Below are 19,158 nucleotides of genomic sequence, written 5' to 3'. Positions count from 1 at the left end.
AAACACAGGATAGGTGGAGTATTTCATCACATTACACTTCATTTCAACCAGTAGAGAATGTGAAACGCTTTATTGAAAAGCTCATTATAAAAATGTTATAAATACAAGTTCAATCTGTACTTCAATGCACAGATGTTGTGCATTATAAAAACAGAGGAAGAAAAAGGAGGTGGCGAGAGAGGTGTAAAAGACAGAAGGGGAAAGAGGTAAGCACATAGGATCAGGGAAAGCAGCACATGATTAATGAATGACAGTGCTACCTAAATATTCTCTCAGTTCATCACAATTACATAATAGTGTCTCTCGTCGGCCCAAAAGGTTATCTTTAAAGCAGGTGAGGTGGCGATGGTAGGACTGGGGGTTGGCATCCTCTCACATCAAAACATATCTGCAGACGAGAAACAGATGGAGAGAGAGAGCATGTTTAAGCCTTGTGTTTTTATATTTTATTCTAACATTGTTAGTCCTCAATCAGGAGGTGAAACGCAAAACTGACCTTGGATCATTAACTCTGGGACTACTGCATCTCTATCTGTATTTCAATGTAAAGCATCTCTTTAATAATACTTCCTGTTGACCTGACCAAGTGACCTCTCACATCTGATCATGCTGTGCCCTCTATGTAGCCTGTTCAGCTGCAGGAGGGGTTCACCGACACAGCTGATATAACCTAGAGGATTTAGGGAGAAGGGGAGAGAGGGATGAAGTGAAGGAGAGTCTGTTATTGAGAAAATAAGGTAGTTAAAGTGACAGTGTTCAACAGGAATCGGTGTGTGGCCTCACCTGGTGTCCACACCACACTAAGTGGCTGCAGAGTAGTTTATGCTGAAAAACATGTAAACACACAAGGACAAACAATATAGCATAGTGTTATGGGATTTTTTTATGAATTATGACTAAATCATGTATACAGAACTATAACTGGCAATAATTCTACCCTGTCTTTCTAGTAGTGTTAAATAATGTTTGTTCATTAGGAAGGGGTTATATAGCATGGAACTAGGAAGTAAGGAATGTATGTGGGGGTAGAAAGAGAGCAGAGAGTAGCAATAACCTGTTTGAACTGACCTGGCTGTAACTCTGGAGAGATAAGATAGGACAGGGAGAGCCCCTCCAGAGCTCTCGTATCTGGGGGAGACTGGAACTGTCAGCTGAGTGGTGATAAACTGTGGTGAGAATCGTGAGAAAATCCCTATGTTGGTGTGTATGTATGTTCATAGGTTAAAATTTTATAAGAGGAATGTTTTTGTGTGTGCACAGCAGAGCTCACGAGTGTAAACGCTACTTACTAAGTAGACTGATCTCTGTCTGTTTCATTTTAATAAGAACCTTACAAATTCTTAGAAACAGACAGAGGATTTAAATTGAATTGGTTAATGAACACAGGAATGAAATTCACTTAACACAAAGTTATAGCAATAATGAAGTGTCTTACTATTCTCCATGGTTGGACCTCTTGCATATTCTTTGAAGGTGGAAGGAGCCACAGTTATACACCTGAACCTGCTTACTGCACAACACAATCCATCAATCAGATTGATACATGAGTGTGTAGGTGTGGGTTATAGGGTGTCTAATTGTTCTAAATTTTTTCAATATTAGTAATTTAAAATAGTCTGTATTGTTTTTTGCACATACATCACACCCTTACCTAAACAGCACCCTCACCTGAGAAGTAGAAATCAAAGGGAGATAAACTGGGAATGGAATAACTGCAGTTGACATAGCTAAGTAAATGGAAGAATACTCTTATTGCAATGTGAATGGCTCTTAAAAGAGACTTTGGTTGTGCATAGTGTAGTCTATGGTGTTGCCAGGGAACAGCACCCTCGTTGAAGAAGTAGGAGGTGAAGATCTCATGCACCCGGATTGCCTCTCTTGCTGCGTTGTTAGACTTCTCCTCTGGCACACGGCGGCGAGCAGCACATCCCCTCCTGGTCCTTATGTCCATCCTCATGAAGTTACGCAGGACACAGGTAGCCTTCACACACCTGAATTCCTCCAGGAGGCAGTCCCAGATGACCATGGTCACCCAACCTTCCAGTGCCCTACCTGGTAACCGTAGGCAATCGTTTTGAAGGAATCTCCAGTTACAAGGTATCTGTAGGAATATGGAAGACAATGTAATTATTAGACTTTTACATCACCAGTTCATTGTGGACTCCTAAAGTATAATCTCCCTGATAACAAATCATGATAACATTGGATTGATAGATGCATGGGCACACATATGTGCATGTGTAGCATGTGACAATAACATGATCATATCAAGGATGGTATCACAAATGAATACAGAAATACCACTTGAACCTTGATGATGAGTTGATCATTTGAATCAGCTGTGCAGTTTGAAGGCAAAAACAAAAATGTGCCCCTCTTGAGTCCCCAGGACTGAGGACCACTGCTGTTCATTGGGACCTCTTCATACTGTATGTAGACTGGCTTTCATAGAGCTCTTTATCTGAGGACAGAAAACCTCACAAGAAACAGACTTCATTGTAGTCAAATTACACCACACTGAATATTATGTTAGTATTATCTCCATCCTCACTTCTAGGGACAGGAACAACACAAAAGTTCCTGCCCTTTCCAGAATAACCTCCTCTCTCACTGGCTGCTATCCTTTCACCCTCCATGGCTGTTAGCTACCTACATTTGGAGTTTGTTTTTTTACAGTGATAAATACAAGATGGCTAATATGAAGCTAGGTTGATGGTGATATTTAATTAACTTAGCTAGCTATCTATCTATACAGAATGTGAAGTTGGTTAGATAGCTCATTTAGCAGCTCATTTGAGTTAGCCTGCACTGTAGCTAGTTAGCTAATAATACAGATTTTTTTTTACATTTTCAAAATGTATTTACTTACTTGAAGAGGTTCTCCCAGCCATGTGGACAACTGGAAACAGGGCAGCAAAGTTTGTCAATAGATAGTTTTAGAGGAAATTGAACTATGAACCCATTTAATAACCAGACCTTCATACAAACTTGCTCTGCTGAATTCTTGAAGGAGTCACAACTGGCGGCCTAAGCGGCATCTAGTCCATCTGCTGACTGGACACAGTTGAGTAAAATGTATATTTTATCTTCAGACAACAAGTTAAATGGTAGGAAGCATGAGTTTTTACTCACCAGTGTAACAACACAGTGTGGCTCTCTTGAATTTTTTCAACATTTTGTTAAAAATCGTGCAACATTTCAACGTCCTGCTACTCATGCCAGGAATATAGTATATGCATATGATTAGTATGTGTGGATAGAAAACACTCTGAAGTTTCTAAAACTGGTTAAATCATGTCTGTGACTATAACAGAACATGAACAGCAGGCAAAATATCAAGAAAAACCTGGTCACAAAAAAAAAAAGTATTCATCCGCCAGTCTCTGAATTGTCTATGGCAAGAGAAAATAGATAGCGGCCAGTTTACAGTTCCTACAGCTTCCACACGATGTCGCCAGTACTGGCAATTGAGTTGGAATTAATCCTTGGTGAAATGAGAAATAGGCACTTCCTGTCATCCAGTACACAGGAGGAAGCTTATGGGAGAGAGACAATGGACCATGATTTCAAGAGTAGCTGCTATTGAATACAGATCGCCCCATGATCAATTTGATCGATTATTAACGTTTACAAATACCTAAAGTTGGGTTACAAAAGTAGTTTGAAGTGTTTTGTCAAAGTTTATAGGCAACTTTTTTAATTAAAAAAAATGACGTTGCGTTTTGGAAAGCATTTTTTTCCTGGATCAGACGGGCTATATAAATGGACATTTTGGGTATACATGGACGGATTTAATCGAAAAAAATACCCAATTGTGATGTTTATGGGACATATAGGAGTGCCAACAAAGAAGCTCGTCAAAGGTAATGAATGTTTTATATTTTATTTCTGCGTTTTGTGTAGCGCCGGCTACGCTAATTCTTTTGTTTACGTCCCCTTCAGGTATTTCGGGGGGTTGCATGCTATCAGATAATAGCTTCTCATGCTTTCGCCGAACAGCATTTGAAAAATCTGTCATGTTGGCTAGATTCACAACGAGTGTAGCTTTAATTCAGTACCCTGCATGTGTGTTTTATCGAGTACTATTAGCATTTGGCGTTGCGCATTTCCATTTCCTGTTGGCCAGGTGAGACGCTAGCGTCTCGCCTGGCTCTAAGAGGAGACTTAGCAATTTAGTTGTAGCCACGATTTGGTTACCTATGAGTACAAACAGTTGTGTTTTTCTTTAAAATTTATAAAATTAAAATTACATTTTAAATGTTTTCTTTCTCAAGTATGACAATTGGGTACTTTTTCAGCTACTGTATTTTTATAATGATCCCTTGCGTCATGCAGCCATTCCTCTGGGTAACCCCGCTGTCTGAAACACTCATCCTGCAATTCCTCTGGGTAACCCCGCTGTCTGTAACACTCATCCAGCCATTCCTCTGGGTAACCCCGCTGTCTGAAACACTCATCCAGCCATTCCTCTGGGTAACCCCGCTGTCTGTAACACTCATCCTGCCATTCCTCTGGGTAACCCCGCTGTCTGTAACACTCATCCAGCCATTCCTCTGGGTAACCGCTGTCTGTAACACTCATCCAGCCATTCCTCTGGGTAACCCCGCTGTCTGAAACACTCATCCAGCCATTCCTCTAGGTAACCCCGCTGTCTGAAACACTCATCCAGCCATTCCTCTGGGTAACCCCGCTGTCTGAAACACTCATCCAGCCATTCCTCTGGGTAACCCCGCTGTCTGAAACACTCATCCTGCCATTCCTCTGGGTAACCCCGCTGTCTGAAACACTCATCCTGCAATTCCTCTGGGTAACCCCGCTGTCTGAAACACTCATCCAGCCATTCCTCTGGGTAACCCCGCTGTCTGAAACACTCATCCAGACAGTCGGCATGTTTTGTCATGGTCACTCTGTGTACTACAAATCCTGTGTATGCGACTGTATTGGCTGATGGGGAGGATCTTTTTTAGGGGTGTAGGGTGGAAGCTGTCTCGGTGTAACAGGGAATTCCTGTCCGTCTGCTTCCTGTATAGGTCTCTGCTGAAGCCACTCCCTCCCTCTTAATGTCCAGAAAACTTGTTTCATGTGCATCAAAGGTGAGGGTGAATTTCATGTGTTCACTGTATTGATGAAGGAGTGTAATCGAGGAAGTTCTTCTGCTGTGCCCTGGAATAGAAGGAACACGTCATCAATGAAACCTTTTTCAGAGCCGGATGAGGTGCCAGAGTGGAGTGTTAGGGCTGTCAATCACATTCTTCTCTAACAACCCCACACACAGATTGGCATAATTAGATGCTTTTTTTTAAAACTACAGTGACCATAATGCACTGCGTGTCTACTTGTCTTGTCTATTTATTTTACAACTGCTACAGTGGGGCAAAAAAGTATATAGTCAGCAACCAATTGTGCAAGTTCTCTCACTTAAAAAGATGAGTGAGGCCTGTAATTTTCATCATAGGTACACTTCAACTATGACAGACAAAATGAGAAAAAAAATCCAGAAAATCACAGTAGGATTTTTAATGAATTTATTTGCAAATTATGGTGGAAAATAAGTTTTTGGTCAATAAAAGTTTATCTCAATACTTTGGGCCAACCCTTTGTTGGCAATGACAGAGGTCAAACGTTTTCTGTAAGTCTTCAAGGTTTTCACACACTGTTGCTGGTATTTTGGCCCATTCCTCCATGCAGATCTCCTCTAGAGCAGTGATGTTTTGGGGCTGTTGCTGAGCAACACAGACTTTCAACTCCCTCCAAAGATTTTCTATGGGGTTGAGATCTGGAGACTGGCTAGGCCACTCCAGGACCTTGAAATGCTTCTTAAGAAGCCACTCCTTCGTTGCCCGGGCGGTGTGTTTGGGATCATTGTCATGCTGAAAGACCCAGCCACGTTTCATCTTCAATGCCCTTGCTGATGGAAGGAGGTTTTCCTTCAAAATCTCACGATACATGGCCCCATTCATTCTTTCCTTTCCTCTTTCCCAAAGCATGATGTTTCCACCCCCATGCTTCACAGTAGGTATGGTGTTCTCTGGATGCAACTCAGCATTCTTTGTCCTCCAAACACGACAAGTTGAGTTTTTACCAAAAAGTTATATTTTGTTTTCATCTGACCATATGACATTCTCCCAATCTTCTTCTGGATCATCCAAATGCTCTCTAGCAAACTTCAGACGAGCCTGGACATGTACTCGCTTAAGCAGGGGGACATGTCTGGCACTGCAGGATTTGAGTCCCTGGCAGCATAGTGTGTTACTGATGGTAGGCTTTGTTACTTTGGTCCCAGGTCTCTGCAGGTCATTCACTAGGTCCCCTCGTGTGGTTCTGGGATTTTTGCTCACCGTTCTTGTGATCATTTTGACCCCACGGGGTGAGATCTTGCGTGGAGCCCCAGATCGAGGGAGATTATCAGTGGTCTTGTATATCTTCCATTTCCTAATAATTGCTCCCACAGTTGATTTCTTCAAACCAAGCTGCTTACCTATTGCAGATTCAGTCTTCACAGCCTGGTGCAGGTCTACAATTTTGTTTCTGGTGTCCTTTGACAGCTCTTTGGTCTTGGCCATAGTGGAGTTTGGAGTGTGACTGTTTTGAGGTTGTGGACAGGTGTCTTTTATACTGATAACAAGTTCAAACAGGTGCCATTAATACAGGTAATGAGTGGAGGACAGAGGAGCCTCTTAAAGAAGAAGTTACAGGTCTGTGAGAGCCAGAAATCTTGCTTGTTTGTAGGTGACCAAATACTTATTTTCCACCATCATTTGCAAATAAATTCATTAAAAATCCTACAATGTGATTTTCTAGATTTTTTTCTCATTTTGTCTGTCATAGTTGAAGTGTACCTATGATGAAAATTACAGGCCTCTCTCATCTTTTTAAGTGGGAGAACTTGCACAATTGGTGGCTGACTAAATACTTTTTTTGCCCCACTGTATGTAAGAGCCAGAAGAATGCATGATGGTCAATGCTATCTGGGATCCTTGGGACATCTCTACCCTAAACCCTAACCCCGACCGTAACCATTTTAAATGTCAACTCCTAGGGACATCCCAAGGATGCATCCCGACCTGAAAATACATGATCTAAGTGATTGATCGTTGGTATTCAGCAGTCATAAAGCCTTATTTACTTTAATGAACTACTAAAATAGTGATTTTGTCAGACAGCATAAACAGCAGCTCTACACTTTGACTGACTGATCCATTCATCCTTCCATCCCTCCTTAGCCTTCCTCTCCTCTGAAGACCGAGTGGGGGTGGAGCTCAGTCAGAGAGCTGTTGAGGGATTGGTTAGGAAGAACACTTCTACAGCCAGAGAGGTGAGAGGTCACACATGGTTTAGATGGGAAATACCTATGTTCCCTTAGCGGTTCATCACATCAGCGAAAAGGGAATATGTTCCATCATCTATGTTAATTTACATTAGTGCAAATTGTCCACTGATATTGGTGTAATTTCTCACCCCTTTTGGCTGTATAAAAGTTCATTTCCCCTCAGGCACACACATTTGTTCTTTGTTATTATCCGAGCCACTGCCTGTTCACCCCACTATCATTCAGAAGGCGAGGTCAGTACAGGTGCATCAAAGCTGGGACCGAGAGACAGAATATGTTTATCAATCTCAAGGCCATCAGACTGTTAAATAGCCATCACTAACGCAGAGAGGCTGCTGCCTACATACACAGACTTGAAATCATTGGCCACTTTAAGGAATGGAACACTGGTCACTTTAATAATGTTTACACATCTGGTATTACTCATCTCATATGTATATACTGTATTATATCCTATTCTACTGTATCTGTCTATGCATTACTCATCTCATATGTATATACTGTATTCTATCCTATTCTACTGTATCTTAGTCTATATTGCTCTGACATCACTCATCCAAATATTTATATATTCTTAATTACATTCCTTTAGATTGTGTGTATTGTTAGAAAGTACTTATATTACTGGACTGTTGGAGCTAGAAACACAAGCATTTTGCTACAACCGCAATAACATCTGCTAAACAAGTGTATGTGACAAATAAAATGTGATTTGATTTATATAGGTCTGGTGTTGGAGATCATTCCACACTCTGTGGATCTCCTGCATGTATTTTCTGATGTTTAATCAGACCACTTGAATGAGAGTATCTCGTCACATTGCTCTCAGCTATATGACTGCTCTCCTGTGTGTGTTCTCTGGTGTGATACCAGGTTGCTTGACTGAGTAAAACTCTTCCCACACTGATTACAGCTATAAGGCTTCTCTCCTGTGTGTGTTCTCTGGTGTCTATCCAGGCTGTTTGACTGAGAAAAACTCCTCCCACATTGCTTACAGCTATATGGCTGCTCTCCTGTGTGTGTTCTCTGGTGTGATACCAGGTTGTTTGACTTAGTAAAACGCTTGCCACATTGATCACAGCTATAAGGTTTCTCTCCTGTGTGTGTTCTCTGGTGTCCTTTAAGGTGTCCTATCCGAGAAAAGTTTTTTCCACATTGCTCACAGCTATAATGGTGCTCTCCTGTGTGTGTTCTCTGGTGTGATAGCAGGTTTCTTGAATTAGTAAAGCTGTTGCCACACTGATCACAGCTATAAGATTTCTCTCCTGTGTGTGTTCTCTGGTGTGATACCAGGCTACTTGACGGAGTAATACTCTTCCCACATTTATTACAGCTATATGATTTCTCTCCTGTGTGTACTCGCTGGTGTATTTTAAGTTCTGATGAAGATTTGCAATGTTTCCCACAGTCAGAGCAGCAGTTCGATTTCTTCCCTGTGGGTCTTTGCTGGTGTTTCTTGAGGAGTTCTGATCTGGAGAGACTTTTCCCTGCCTCGTCAGCATCATGTTGTTGTTGAGGCTCCCCAGAGGATCCACTATAGTCCCGTCTCTCTCCTGTGTGAATGACAAAGTCATTCAGATGGTTAAAGGTCCACAACAGCAGAAATCAGCTGTTTATTTGAGGTAAAAGGTGATGCCCAGAGCGTACCCATGTAGTTGTACAACAATTGACATCGGTTAAATTATTTGACAATTGTCTTAAGACAGTCAAATGAGCAACAATAGTCATATTTAGTCTTGTTTTCACATTAGTAGTAACATCGATGATTGTAGGCTAGAAATAAGTTAGTTGGTGAAACTCTAAGCAGTGTGCCAGATTACTTTTGGTCTCCAATATAAACCCCTTTCTGTGCTTGTTAAAATTGTGGAACGAGGGCAATTTGGTTGGAGAAACTCCTCCATGCTAATGAGGAAACCTCCAGCTGCGTACCCCCTCTTGCTCCAGGGTCAGCGCACTCTCAAGTGTTGTTTTTTGCCATTATTGTTAGCCTGCCACACACACACATTATACAATACATTTATTAAACATAAGTTCGTCACAACCCGGCTGGTGGAAATTGACAGAGGACCAGGGCACAAAAAATAATATAAATCAATAATTTTGCTCTTTATTTAACCATCTTACAAACAAAATCTTCTTTGTTAATTGAAAATTGTGAATAACTCACCACGGGTTAATGAGATGGGTGTGCTTGAAAGGATGCACATAACCCTGCAATTTTGGGTTGTATTGGAGAGTCTCAGTCTTAAATCATTTTCCACACACAGTCTGCCCCTGAACAAGGCAGTTAACCCACTGTTCCTAGGCCGTCATGGAAAATAAGAATTTGTTCTTAACTGACTTGCCTAGTTAAATAAAGGTAAAAAAATAAATAAATAAACATCAAAGCCTTTCTTAAAATCAATACACAAGTATATATTTTTAAACCTGCATATTTAGTTCATATTGCCTGCTAACATTAATTTATTTTAACTAGGAAAATTGTGTCACTTCTCTTGCAACAGAGTCAGGGTATATGCAGCAGTTTGGGCCACCTGGCTCATTGCGAACTGTGTGAAGACTATTTCCTCCTAACAAAGACAGCCAACTTCGCCAAACGGGGGATGATTTAACAAAAAATCGTTTGCGAAAAAAAGCACAATGGTTGCACGACTGTATCTAACCATAAACACCAATGCCTTTCTTAAAATCAAAACACAGAAGTATATATTTTTAAACCTGCATATTTAGCTAAAATAAATCCAGGTTAGCAGGCAATATTAGCCAGATGAAATTGTGTCACTTCTCTTGCGTTCATTGCACGCAGAGTCAGGGTTTATGCAACAGTTTGGGCCACCTGGCTCATTGCGAACTAATTTGCCAGAATTGTACGTAATTATAACATTGAAGGTTGTGCAATGTACAGGAACATTTAGACTTATGGATGCCACCTGTTAGATAAAATACGGAACGATTTCGTATTTCACTGAAAGAATATAAGTTTTGTTTTCGAGATCATAGTTTCCGGATTGGACCATTTTAATGACCTAAGGCTCGCATTTCTGTGTGTTATTATGTTATAATTAAGTCTATGATTTGATAGAGCAGTCTGACTGAGCGATGGTAGGCACCAGCAGGCTCGTAAGCATTCATTCAAACAGCAATTCTGTGCGTTTTGCCATTAGCTGTTTATGACTTCAAGCCTATCAACTCCCGAGATTAGTCTGGTGTAACCAATGTGAAATGGCTAGCTAGTTAGCGGGGTGCGCGCTAATAGCGTTTCAAACGTCACTCGCTCTGAGACTTGGAGTAGTTGTTCCCCTTGCTCTATATGGGTAATGCTGCTTCGAGGGTGGCTGTTGTCGATGTGTTCCTGGTTCAAGCCCAGGTAGGAGCGAGGAGAGGGACAGAAGCTATACCTTTACACTGGCAATACTAAAGTGAAGAGATGAGCTCCTACTTCTTAATCATAGCCTCATTTTTATCCCGCAAATCGAATATAGTTGTGGAGAGTCTCTGTAATCCTAGATTCAGATCATTCAGGCGAGAAAAAACATCACCCAGATGGGCCAGTCGTGTGAGAAACTCGTCATCATGCAAGCGGTCAGACAAGTGAAAATGATGATCACTAAAGAAAACTTTAAGCTCGACTCTCAATTAAAACAAAAAAGGTGTCAATTCTTTGCCCCTTGATAACCAGAGCACTTCTGTATGTTGTAAAAGCGTTACATAGTTGCTGCCCATATCATTGCAAACGTTTTCCAGCAAGAGCCTGTCGGTGGATGCTGCAGTGTACCCAAGTGGCGTCAATTGCTTGCACGCGCATTACCACTCTACTATGTCTCCCTGCGCCATCAGTACAGATACCAATATGAGGAGCAGCTACGTTTGGCTACATACGGACCGGACCGTTAGTGGAATTCACGTGAGAGAGTAACGGTTAATGTGATTGGATGTTAATTATTTGACTAGGCTACCTGTATTTGACATTGTGTTGCTATTTCGCTGAACACTAGATGGTTTGATTTTATTTTTGGCAGTGAAACGAGGCTACTCAGGTGAGAAAAAAACCTCACCCAAATGTATAGCCCTGTTGGAAAATATAAATGAACTGTTTGAAAATGTGAAGAAAATGTATTATTTGTAAATGACAGTATCCATTTGGGTGGTAAGGTGACTCTCGGTTAGAACCATTGAAAAGTGCGAACTCTGAAATGATTTAGGATCTGTGCCCATGAAAACTGTTTTCCCAGCGTAATATAAGGAGACACTAAATGTTACGTAGGTAGAGTGCATTTCAGAGATCTGAAAACAAAAAGCTGTACGAACAGGACAATAACCTAAACCACAAGGCCAAATCTACACTGGAGGAGCTTGCCAAGATGACATTGAATGTTCCCGAATGGCCTAGTTACAGTTTGGACTTAAATCGTCTTGAAAGTCCATGGCAAGACTTGAAAATTGCTTTCTAGCAATGATCAACAACCAACTTGACAGAACATGAAGGATTTTAAAAGAAGAATAAATATTCACATGAAGATCAGTCGCCTATTGGATGACATCACGACTTCCCATCAAGCCAACTCCTTGAAGGCCTTACTAGGACATCACTCACACCTTCTAGTTTGCAGTTGTCTAAAAAAAGAACACTATTTTGCTCAAAACATTTATTTGTTTCCCTTTAGTGTGTTTATACTTTACTGTATTTATATCACTTTATATCACTTTTCAACAGCAAAGTTTTTAAAAAGTCACTGGAGGACGTCATGAACAATTCTGACAGTACAAATCATATTCAAGTGTAGAATGCCCTTTTAAAAATGACACATTAGTTCAACAACAACAAGTTTGTGTCCCTGTTAAAATGGTACTCACTGGTGTTTATCAGATCAATGTCCCTATTTTATAAGATAGTACTCACTGTATTTACTGGTGTTAATCAGTTCTCCAGGGTTCTCTTCTTCATCCTCCTCTAATGTGACAGTAATCTCCCCCTCCTCATCCTTCATTCCTAAAACGTCTTCCTCTTCTTTCACTTCATCCTCCACTCCAAAAACCGAATCTTCCTCTTCTTTCACAGTAACATCCTCCTCCTCTTTCACTCTGAAGGCGTCTTTCTCTTCTTCTTTCACTGTAACAGCCTCACCCTCTACTTGTTTCTGTATTGTAACAGCCTCCTCTTCCTCCTCCTCTTTCATGAGAACTTCTTTCTCCGTCCAGCAGACCTCCTCTTCTTCAGCAGAAGGAGATAAACTTAGTGAGCTCATGGTCGGGGATAATAGCTAGTTAGCATTAGCGACTAGAATAGTGCTAATTTAACCAGCCAGCTAGTTGACTTAGGTAAATATTCAATTAAATGGGGTAGCTAGTTGTTTCCACATAGATATGTTTAAATCATAGTGGCAAATAAACCACGGAATTGTCTAAAGAACTTGAATGTTCCGACTTTGTTGTCTAGCGAGCTACCGAGGTGGCTGCAGCTGTTGAAGAAGCGTTCCGTCCACTAGATTATACATCACACTAGAAACATTGCCTGAAAGACACATATCGCCATCTGCCGTCTGGAGGGAGGAAACACAGTTGAGGGAAAACTTTTCTTCTTCTTCATTGAATTATAATATTATAAAGCAGTTTAGGGAAACGTTTTTTCCCTCTCCATTAAATAAGAATATTATGTCAACACGTACAAAGAGCAACAAGTGTTGTTTGATTAGTTCAGATTTTTGTATGAGAATTTAAAACAAACTCTACATCTACTACACATCTGTATTTCTGATTCAGTCAAATAACTAGATATCAAAATAAGCACATAGTTATTGATACCCTTGATAAAGATGAGCAAAAAGTACTGTATAAAATAACTAACTAAATAAACTTTACCCACTACTATGATATTTTAACCCAAAACCTGGTTTCCTCTCTGCTAGGAGGCTGAAACTTGGCCATAAGTGGATCTTCCAACAAGACACATCAACATCCACAAAGAAATGGTTAATTGGGCACACAATGAACATTTTCAATGGACATCTCAGTCTTCGGACTTGAACTCCATTGAAAACTTGTGGTTTGAATTAAACACGGCAGTCCACAAGCGCAGACAAAATAAATCAAGGACCTGGAGAGATTCTGTATGGAGGAATGGTCTAAGATCCCACCCAATGTGTTCTCTAATCTCATAAAACATTTGAGTGTCATTATCCTCCCAAGGGGAGGGTGCTGGAGTATTGAAAACATGGGAGACAATAGTTCAGACCCCTGCCTTTGAGAATTACATGTTAAACTAAATCTTTCTATGACCAATTGTATTAGTATAAAATAATATAATTTCCCTTTTTTTGTGTGTAACAATACATTATGTAGATGTATATAATGAACAGACTAGGTCCATACTGCTCCTACACGGTGTAACAATACATCATGTAGATGTATATAATGAACAGACTAGGTCTATACTGCTCCTACATGGTGTAACAATACATCATGTAGATGTATATAATGAACAGACTAGGTCTATACTGCTCCTACATGGTGTAACAATACATCATGTAGATGTACAGTTGAAGTCGGAAGTTTACATACACTTAGGATGGAGTTATTAAAACTAATTTGTCAACCAACAAACATTTATTGTTATCAAACTATAGTTTTGGCAAGTCGGTTGGGGCATCTACTTTGTGCGTGACAAGTATTTTTTCCAACAATTGTTTACAGACAGATTATTTCACTGTATCACAATTCCAGTGGGTCAGAAGTCTACATACACTAAATTCACTGTGCCTTTAAACAGCTTGAAAAATTCCAGAAAATGTTGTCATGGCTTTAGAAGCTTCTGATAGGCTAATTGACATCATTTGAGTCAATTGGAGGTGTACACATGGATGTCAAGGCCTATTTCAAGGCCTACCATCAAGCTCAGTGCCTCTTTGCTTGACACCATGAGAAAATCAAAAGAAATCAGCCAAAACCTCAGATAATTTTTTTTTAGACCTCCACAAGTCTGGTTCATCCTTGGGAGCAATTTCCAAACGCCTGAAGGTACCACGTTCATCTGTACAAACAATAGTATGCACATGTAAACACCATGGGACCACGCAGCCGTCATACTGCTCAGGAAGGAGACGCGTTCTGTCTCCTAGAGATGAATGTACTTGGTGCGAAAAGTGCAAATCAATCCCAGAACAACAGCAAAGGACCTTGTGAGGATGCTGGAGGAAACGGGTACAAAAGTATCTATATCCACAGTAAAACGAGTCCTATATCGACATAACTTGAAAGGCCGCTCAGCAAGGAAGAAGCCACGGCTCCAAAACCGCCATAAAAAAAAGCCAGACTACGGTTTGCAACTGCACATGGGGACAAAGATCATACTTTTTGGAGAAATGTCCTCTGGTCTGATTACACAAAACTCTAACTGTTTGGCCATAATGACCATCGTTATGTTTGGAGGAAAAAGGGGAAACTCTCAAGCCGAAGAACACCATCCCAACCATGAAGCATGGGGGTAGCAGCATCATGTTGTGGGGGTGCTTTGCTGCAGGAGGGACTGGTGCACTTCACAAAATGGATGGCATCATGAGGAGGAAAATGATGTGGATATTTTGAAGCAACATCTTAAGAGATAAGTCAGGAAGTTAAAGCTTGGTCGCAAATGGGTCTTCCAAAAGGACAGTGACCCCAAGCATACATCCAAAGTTGTGGCAAAATTTGCTTAAGGACAACAAAGTCAAGGTATTGGAGTGGTCATCACAAAGCCCTGACCTCAATCCCGTAGAAAATGTGTAAAGAGCAGCTCACAGATCACTGCACCTGTACATAGCCCATCTGTAAACAGCCCATCTATCTACCTCATCACCATACAGCATTTATTTATTTATCTTGCTCTTTTGCACCCCAGTATCTCTACTTGCACATTCATCTTCTGCACATCTACCATTCCAGTGTTTAATTGCTCAATTGTAATTACTTTGCTACCATGGCCTATTTATTGCCTTAACTCCCTTATCTTACCTCATTTGCACTCACAGTATATAGACTTATTGTTTTATTTTGTTCTACTGTATTATTAACTGTATGTTTTGTTTATTCCATGTGTTGTTGTATGTGTCGAATTGCTTATATCTTGGCCAGGTCGCAGTTGCAAATGAGAACTTGTTCTCAACTAGCCTACCTGGTTAAATAAAGGTGAAATAAATTCAAATGTGTGTTTGAGCAAGGAGGCCTATGAACCTGACCCAGTTACACCAGCTCTGTCAGGAGGAATGGGCCAAAACTTATTGTGGGAAGCTTGTCGAAGGCACCCCCGAAACGTTTGACCCAAGTTAAACAATTTAAAGGCAATGCTACCAAATACTAATTGAGTGTATGTAAACTTCTGACCCACTGGGAATCTGATGAAAGAAATAAAAAGCTGAACTAAATAATTCTCTCTACTATTAATCTGACATTTCACATTAAAATAAAGTGGTGATCCTAACTGACCTAAGACAGGTAATTTTTACTATGATTAAATGTCAGGAATTGTGAAACACTGAGTTTAAATGTATTTGGCTAAGGTGTATGTAAACCTCCGACTTCAACTGTATCAATCTGTTGTTGGAGGTCATTCCACACTCTGTGTTCTACTACCCAGGTCTGGTGTTGCAGATCATTCCACACTCTGTGGATCTCCTGCATGTATTTTCTGATGTTTAATCAGACTACTTGAATGAGAGTATCTTTTGTCACATTGATCACAGCTATAAGGTTTCTCTCCCGTGTGTGTTCTCTGGTGTGATTTCAGGCTGTTTGACTGAGTAAAACTCTTCCCACACTGATTACAGCTATAAGGTTTCTCTCCTGTGTGTACTCGCTGGTGTACTACCAGCTGGCTTGACGTAGTAAAACTATCTGCACATACATCACAGCTATATGGCTGATGTCCTGTGTGTATTCTCTGGTGTGATACCAGGTTGGTTGACAGAGTAAAACCCTTGCCACAATGATCACAGCTATATGGCTGCTCTCCTGTGTGTGTTCTCTGGTGTGATACCAGGCTACTTGACTGAGTAAAACTCTTGCCACACTGATCACAGCTATAAGGCTTCTCTCCTGTGTGTGTTCTCTTGTGTGATACCAGGCTACTTGATTGAGTAAAACTCTTGCCACACTGATCACAGCTATAAGGCTTCTCTCCTGTGTGTACTCGCTGGTGTATTTTTAGTTTTGATGAAGATTTGCAATGTTTCCCGCAGTCAGAGCAGCAGTGAGGTTTCCTTCCTGTGGGTCTCTGATGGTGTTTCTTGAGGTGTTCTGATCTGGAGAGACTCTTCTCTGCCTCGTCAGCATCATGATGTTGTTGAGGCTCCCCAGAGGATCCACGATGGTCACATCTCTCTCCTGTGTGAACAACAAAGTCAGACAGTCAATGTAGTGAATGTTCAATGTTTTTACAAACTTTGACAAATGTCTTCTAAGTCTTGTTTTAGTTTGATTTTGGTCCACCAGCCAGTGTGGTAGGCAGATGAAAGAATATACCAGCCACTGTAGCAGGCAGATGAAAGAATATACCAGTCACTGGTCAGTAGGAAGATGAAAGAATATACATACCACAGATTTTTTTTACCAGCCCAAATATTTTTTTGCCATGACTGATTACACCAAAAAACACAACAACAAGAAAACGAATAAGCAGCTTGGCAATGTTTGTAAAACAAGGAATGTAAGTAAGAAGTCATGTGGTAATGTGCTGAAGAGTATTTCTGTCTGTAATAATGCCCTTTTGTGGGGAAAAACTCATTCCGATTGGCTGGGCCTGGCTCCCCAGTGGGTGGGCCTATGGCAGCGCACCTGCCCAGTTATTTAATCATTAGATTGGGGCCTAATTTATTTATTTCAATTGACTTCTATGAACTGTAAATCAGTAAAATCTTTGAAATGGTTGCATTTATATTTTTGTTCAGTATAGTTAGGAGCTGGGCAATTCAACAGTAATGGACACAAGACTCTGATTTTTCACTTTAAAATGTATGCAAAACAAAAACCATTGCTGCTTCAAAACCACGTTTGTGTACAAATATTAGTATTTACTGGTGTTACTCTGACCTGTCTCCTCTCCTCCCACTTCAAAAACTGCATCCTCTTCTTTCACTGTAACATCCTCCTCCTCTTTCACTCTGAACGCGTCTTCCTCTTCTTTCACTGAGACATCCTCCCCTTCTTCTTTCACTGTAACAGCCTCACCTTCTACTTCTTGTTTAACTGTAACATCCTCCTCTTCCTTCTCCTCTTTCACGACAATGTTCAGCCCCAGAGCTTCTTTCTCCGTCCAGCAGACCTCCTCTTCTTTAACAGGAGGAGAGTAGTTTAGGGTGCTCATGTTCGGGGATGTTAGTTAGCATTAGCGACTAGGCTAATGCTAACTTAACCAGCCAGCTACTATAGCTGACTAATACAAAATAACGTAATATTAAATTAAATAGGTTAACAAGTAGATACGACAGAAGTGTGTCTAAAACACAGTAGCTAATATACACCGAAAGCGTGTAAATGGCTTGAATCTTTCGGCTATGTTGGCTAGCCAGCTACCGAGGTGGTTGACCAGCTGTTTCTGAAGAACCGTCCACTAGATTATACGTCACACTGGCAGCGTCGCCTGAAAGACACACGTCGCGGTGTGTTGACTGGAGGGGAAACGCAGGATCATTTTCAGACAAAGATTATTTTAAATGGATTTAATTAAATAATACTATTATATTGAGACATACAAAGACCTGAATGTGTTGATTGATTAGTGCGAATCTTATTTTTTTTACTACAGCACATTTAAGGTAGTTTCATTAGGTCAATTCTAAATATGTAGCCAGCGACTGTAGATCTATACTGCTCCTACATGGCGTAACAATACATCATGTAGATGTATATAATGAACAGACTAGGTCTATACTGCTCCTACATGGTGTTACAATACATAATGTACAGTGGGGCAAAAAAGGTATTTAGTCAGCCACCAATTGTGCAAGTTCTCCCACTTAAAAAGATGAGAGAGGCCTGTAATTTTCATCATAGGTACACTTCAACTATGACAGACAAAATGAGGGAAACAAATCTAGAAAATCACATAGGATTTTTTATGAATTAATTTGCAAATTATGGTGGAAAATAAGTATTTGGTCAATAACAAAAGTTTATCTCAATACTTTGTTATATACCATTTGTTGGCAATGACAGAGGTCAAACATTTTCTGTAAGTCTTCACAAGGTTTTCACACACTGTTGCTGGTATTTTGGCCCATTCCTCCATGCAGATCTCCTCTAGAGCAGTGATGTTTTGGATGTTTTGCTGGGCAACACAGACTTTCAAAGATTTTCTATGGGGTTGAGATCTGGAGACTGGCTAGGCCACTCCAGGACCTTGAAATGCTTCTTACGAAGCCACTCCTTCGTTGCCCGGGCCGTGTGTTTGGGATCATTGTCATGCTGAAAAACCCAGCCACATTTCATCTTCAATGCCCTTGCTGATGAAAGGAGGTTTTAACTCAAAATCTCACGATACATGGCCCCATTCATTCTTTCCTTTACATGGATCAGTCGTCCTGGTCCCTTTGCAGAAAAACAGCCCCAAAGCATGATGTTTCCACCACCATGCTTCACAGTAGGTAAGGTGTTCTTTTGATGCAACTCATCATTCTTTGTCCTCCAAACACGACGAGTTGAGTTTTTACCAAAAAGTTCTATTTTGATTTCATCTGAACATATGACATTCTCAGAGCCCCAGATCGAGGGAGATTATCAGTGGTCTTGTATGTCTTCCATTTCCTAATAATTGCTCCCACAGTTGATTTCTTCAAACCAAGCTGCGATTCAGTCTTCCC

The 19,158-nt window shown here is 40.6% G+C and overlaps 2 protein-coding genes across 2 annotated transcripts; both read right to left on the bottom strand.

Moving 5' to 3' along the window:
• Positions 1-7,700: 7,700 nt before the first annotated feature.
• On the bottom strand, positions 7,701-12,920 carry LOC149982354 (uncharacterized). Its single transcript, XM_090240565.1, has 2 exons — positions 12,231-12,920; positions 7,701-8,883 (listed from the first exon to the last, which is right to left on the bottom strand). Exons 1-2 carry the CDS (start codon positions 12,574-12,576, stop codon positions 8,156-8,158), a joined length of 1,074 nt encoding a protein of 357 aa, XP_090096691.1. The 5' UTR covers positions 12,577-12,920; the 3' UTR covers positions 7,701-8,155.
• A 102-nt stretch (positions 12,921-13,022) lies between these two features.
• On the bottom strand, positions 13,023-17,920 carry LOC118965279 (uncharacterized). Its single transcript, XM_036983136.2, has 2 exons — positions 17,390-17,920; positions 13,023-16,684 (listed from the first exon to the last, which is right to left on the bottom strand). The coding sequence occupies exons 1-2, from the start codon at positions 17,661-17,663 to the stop codon at positions 15,954-15,956; spliced, it is 1,005 nt and encodes a 334-aa protein (XP_036839031.1). The 5' UTR covers positions 17,664-17,920; the 3' UTR covers positions 13,023-15,953.
• Between the last annotated feature and the right edge of the window lie 1,238 nt (positions 17,921-19,158).

The sequence above is a fragment of the Oncorhynchus mykiss genome, chromosome 7 (genome assembly GCF_057628025.1).
Source record: "Oncorhynchus mykiss isolate SJ-2025 chromosome 7, ASM5762802v1, whole genome shotgun sequence".
NCBI lineage: Eukaryota > Metazoa > Chordata > Actinopteri > Salmoniformes > Salmonidae > Oncorhynchus > Oncorhynchus mykiss.
The sequence above is the reverse complement of the archived record's forward strand: the minus strand, read 5'-3'. Positions and strand labels throughout refer to the sequence as shown.

Bases quoted from the DNA above. Each gene is read 5' to 3' on its own strand.
- LOC149982354 (XM_090240565.1), bottom strand. From the start codon at position 12,576: ATGAGCTCACTAAGTTTATCTCCTTCTGCTGAAGAAGAGGAGGTCTGC. The intron at 8,884-12,230 runs GTGAGTACTATC...TCATTCACACAG, and splicing joins GATTAACACCAGTAAATACA to GAGAGAGACGGGACTATAGT.
- LOC118965279 (XM_036983136.2), bottom strand. From the start codon at position 17,663: ATGAGCACCCTAAACTACTCTCCTCCTGTTAAAGAAGAGGAGGTCTGC. The intron at 16,685-17,389 runs GTCAGAGTAACA...TTGTTCACACAG, and splicing joins AGTGGGAGGAGAGGAGACAG to GAGAGAGATGTGACCATCGT.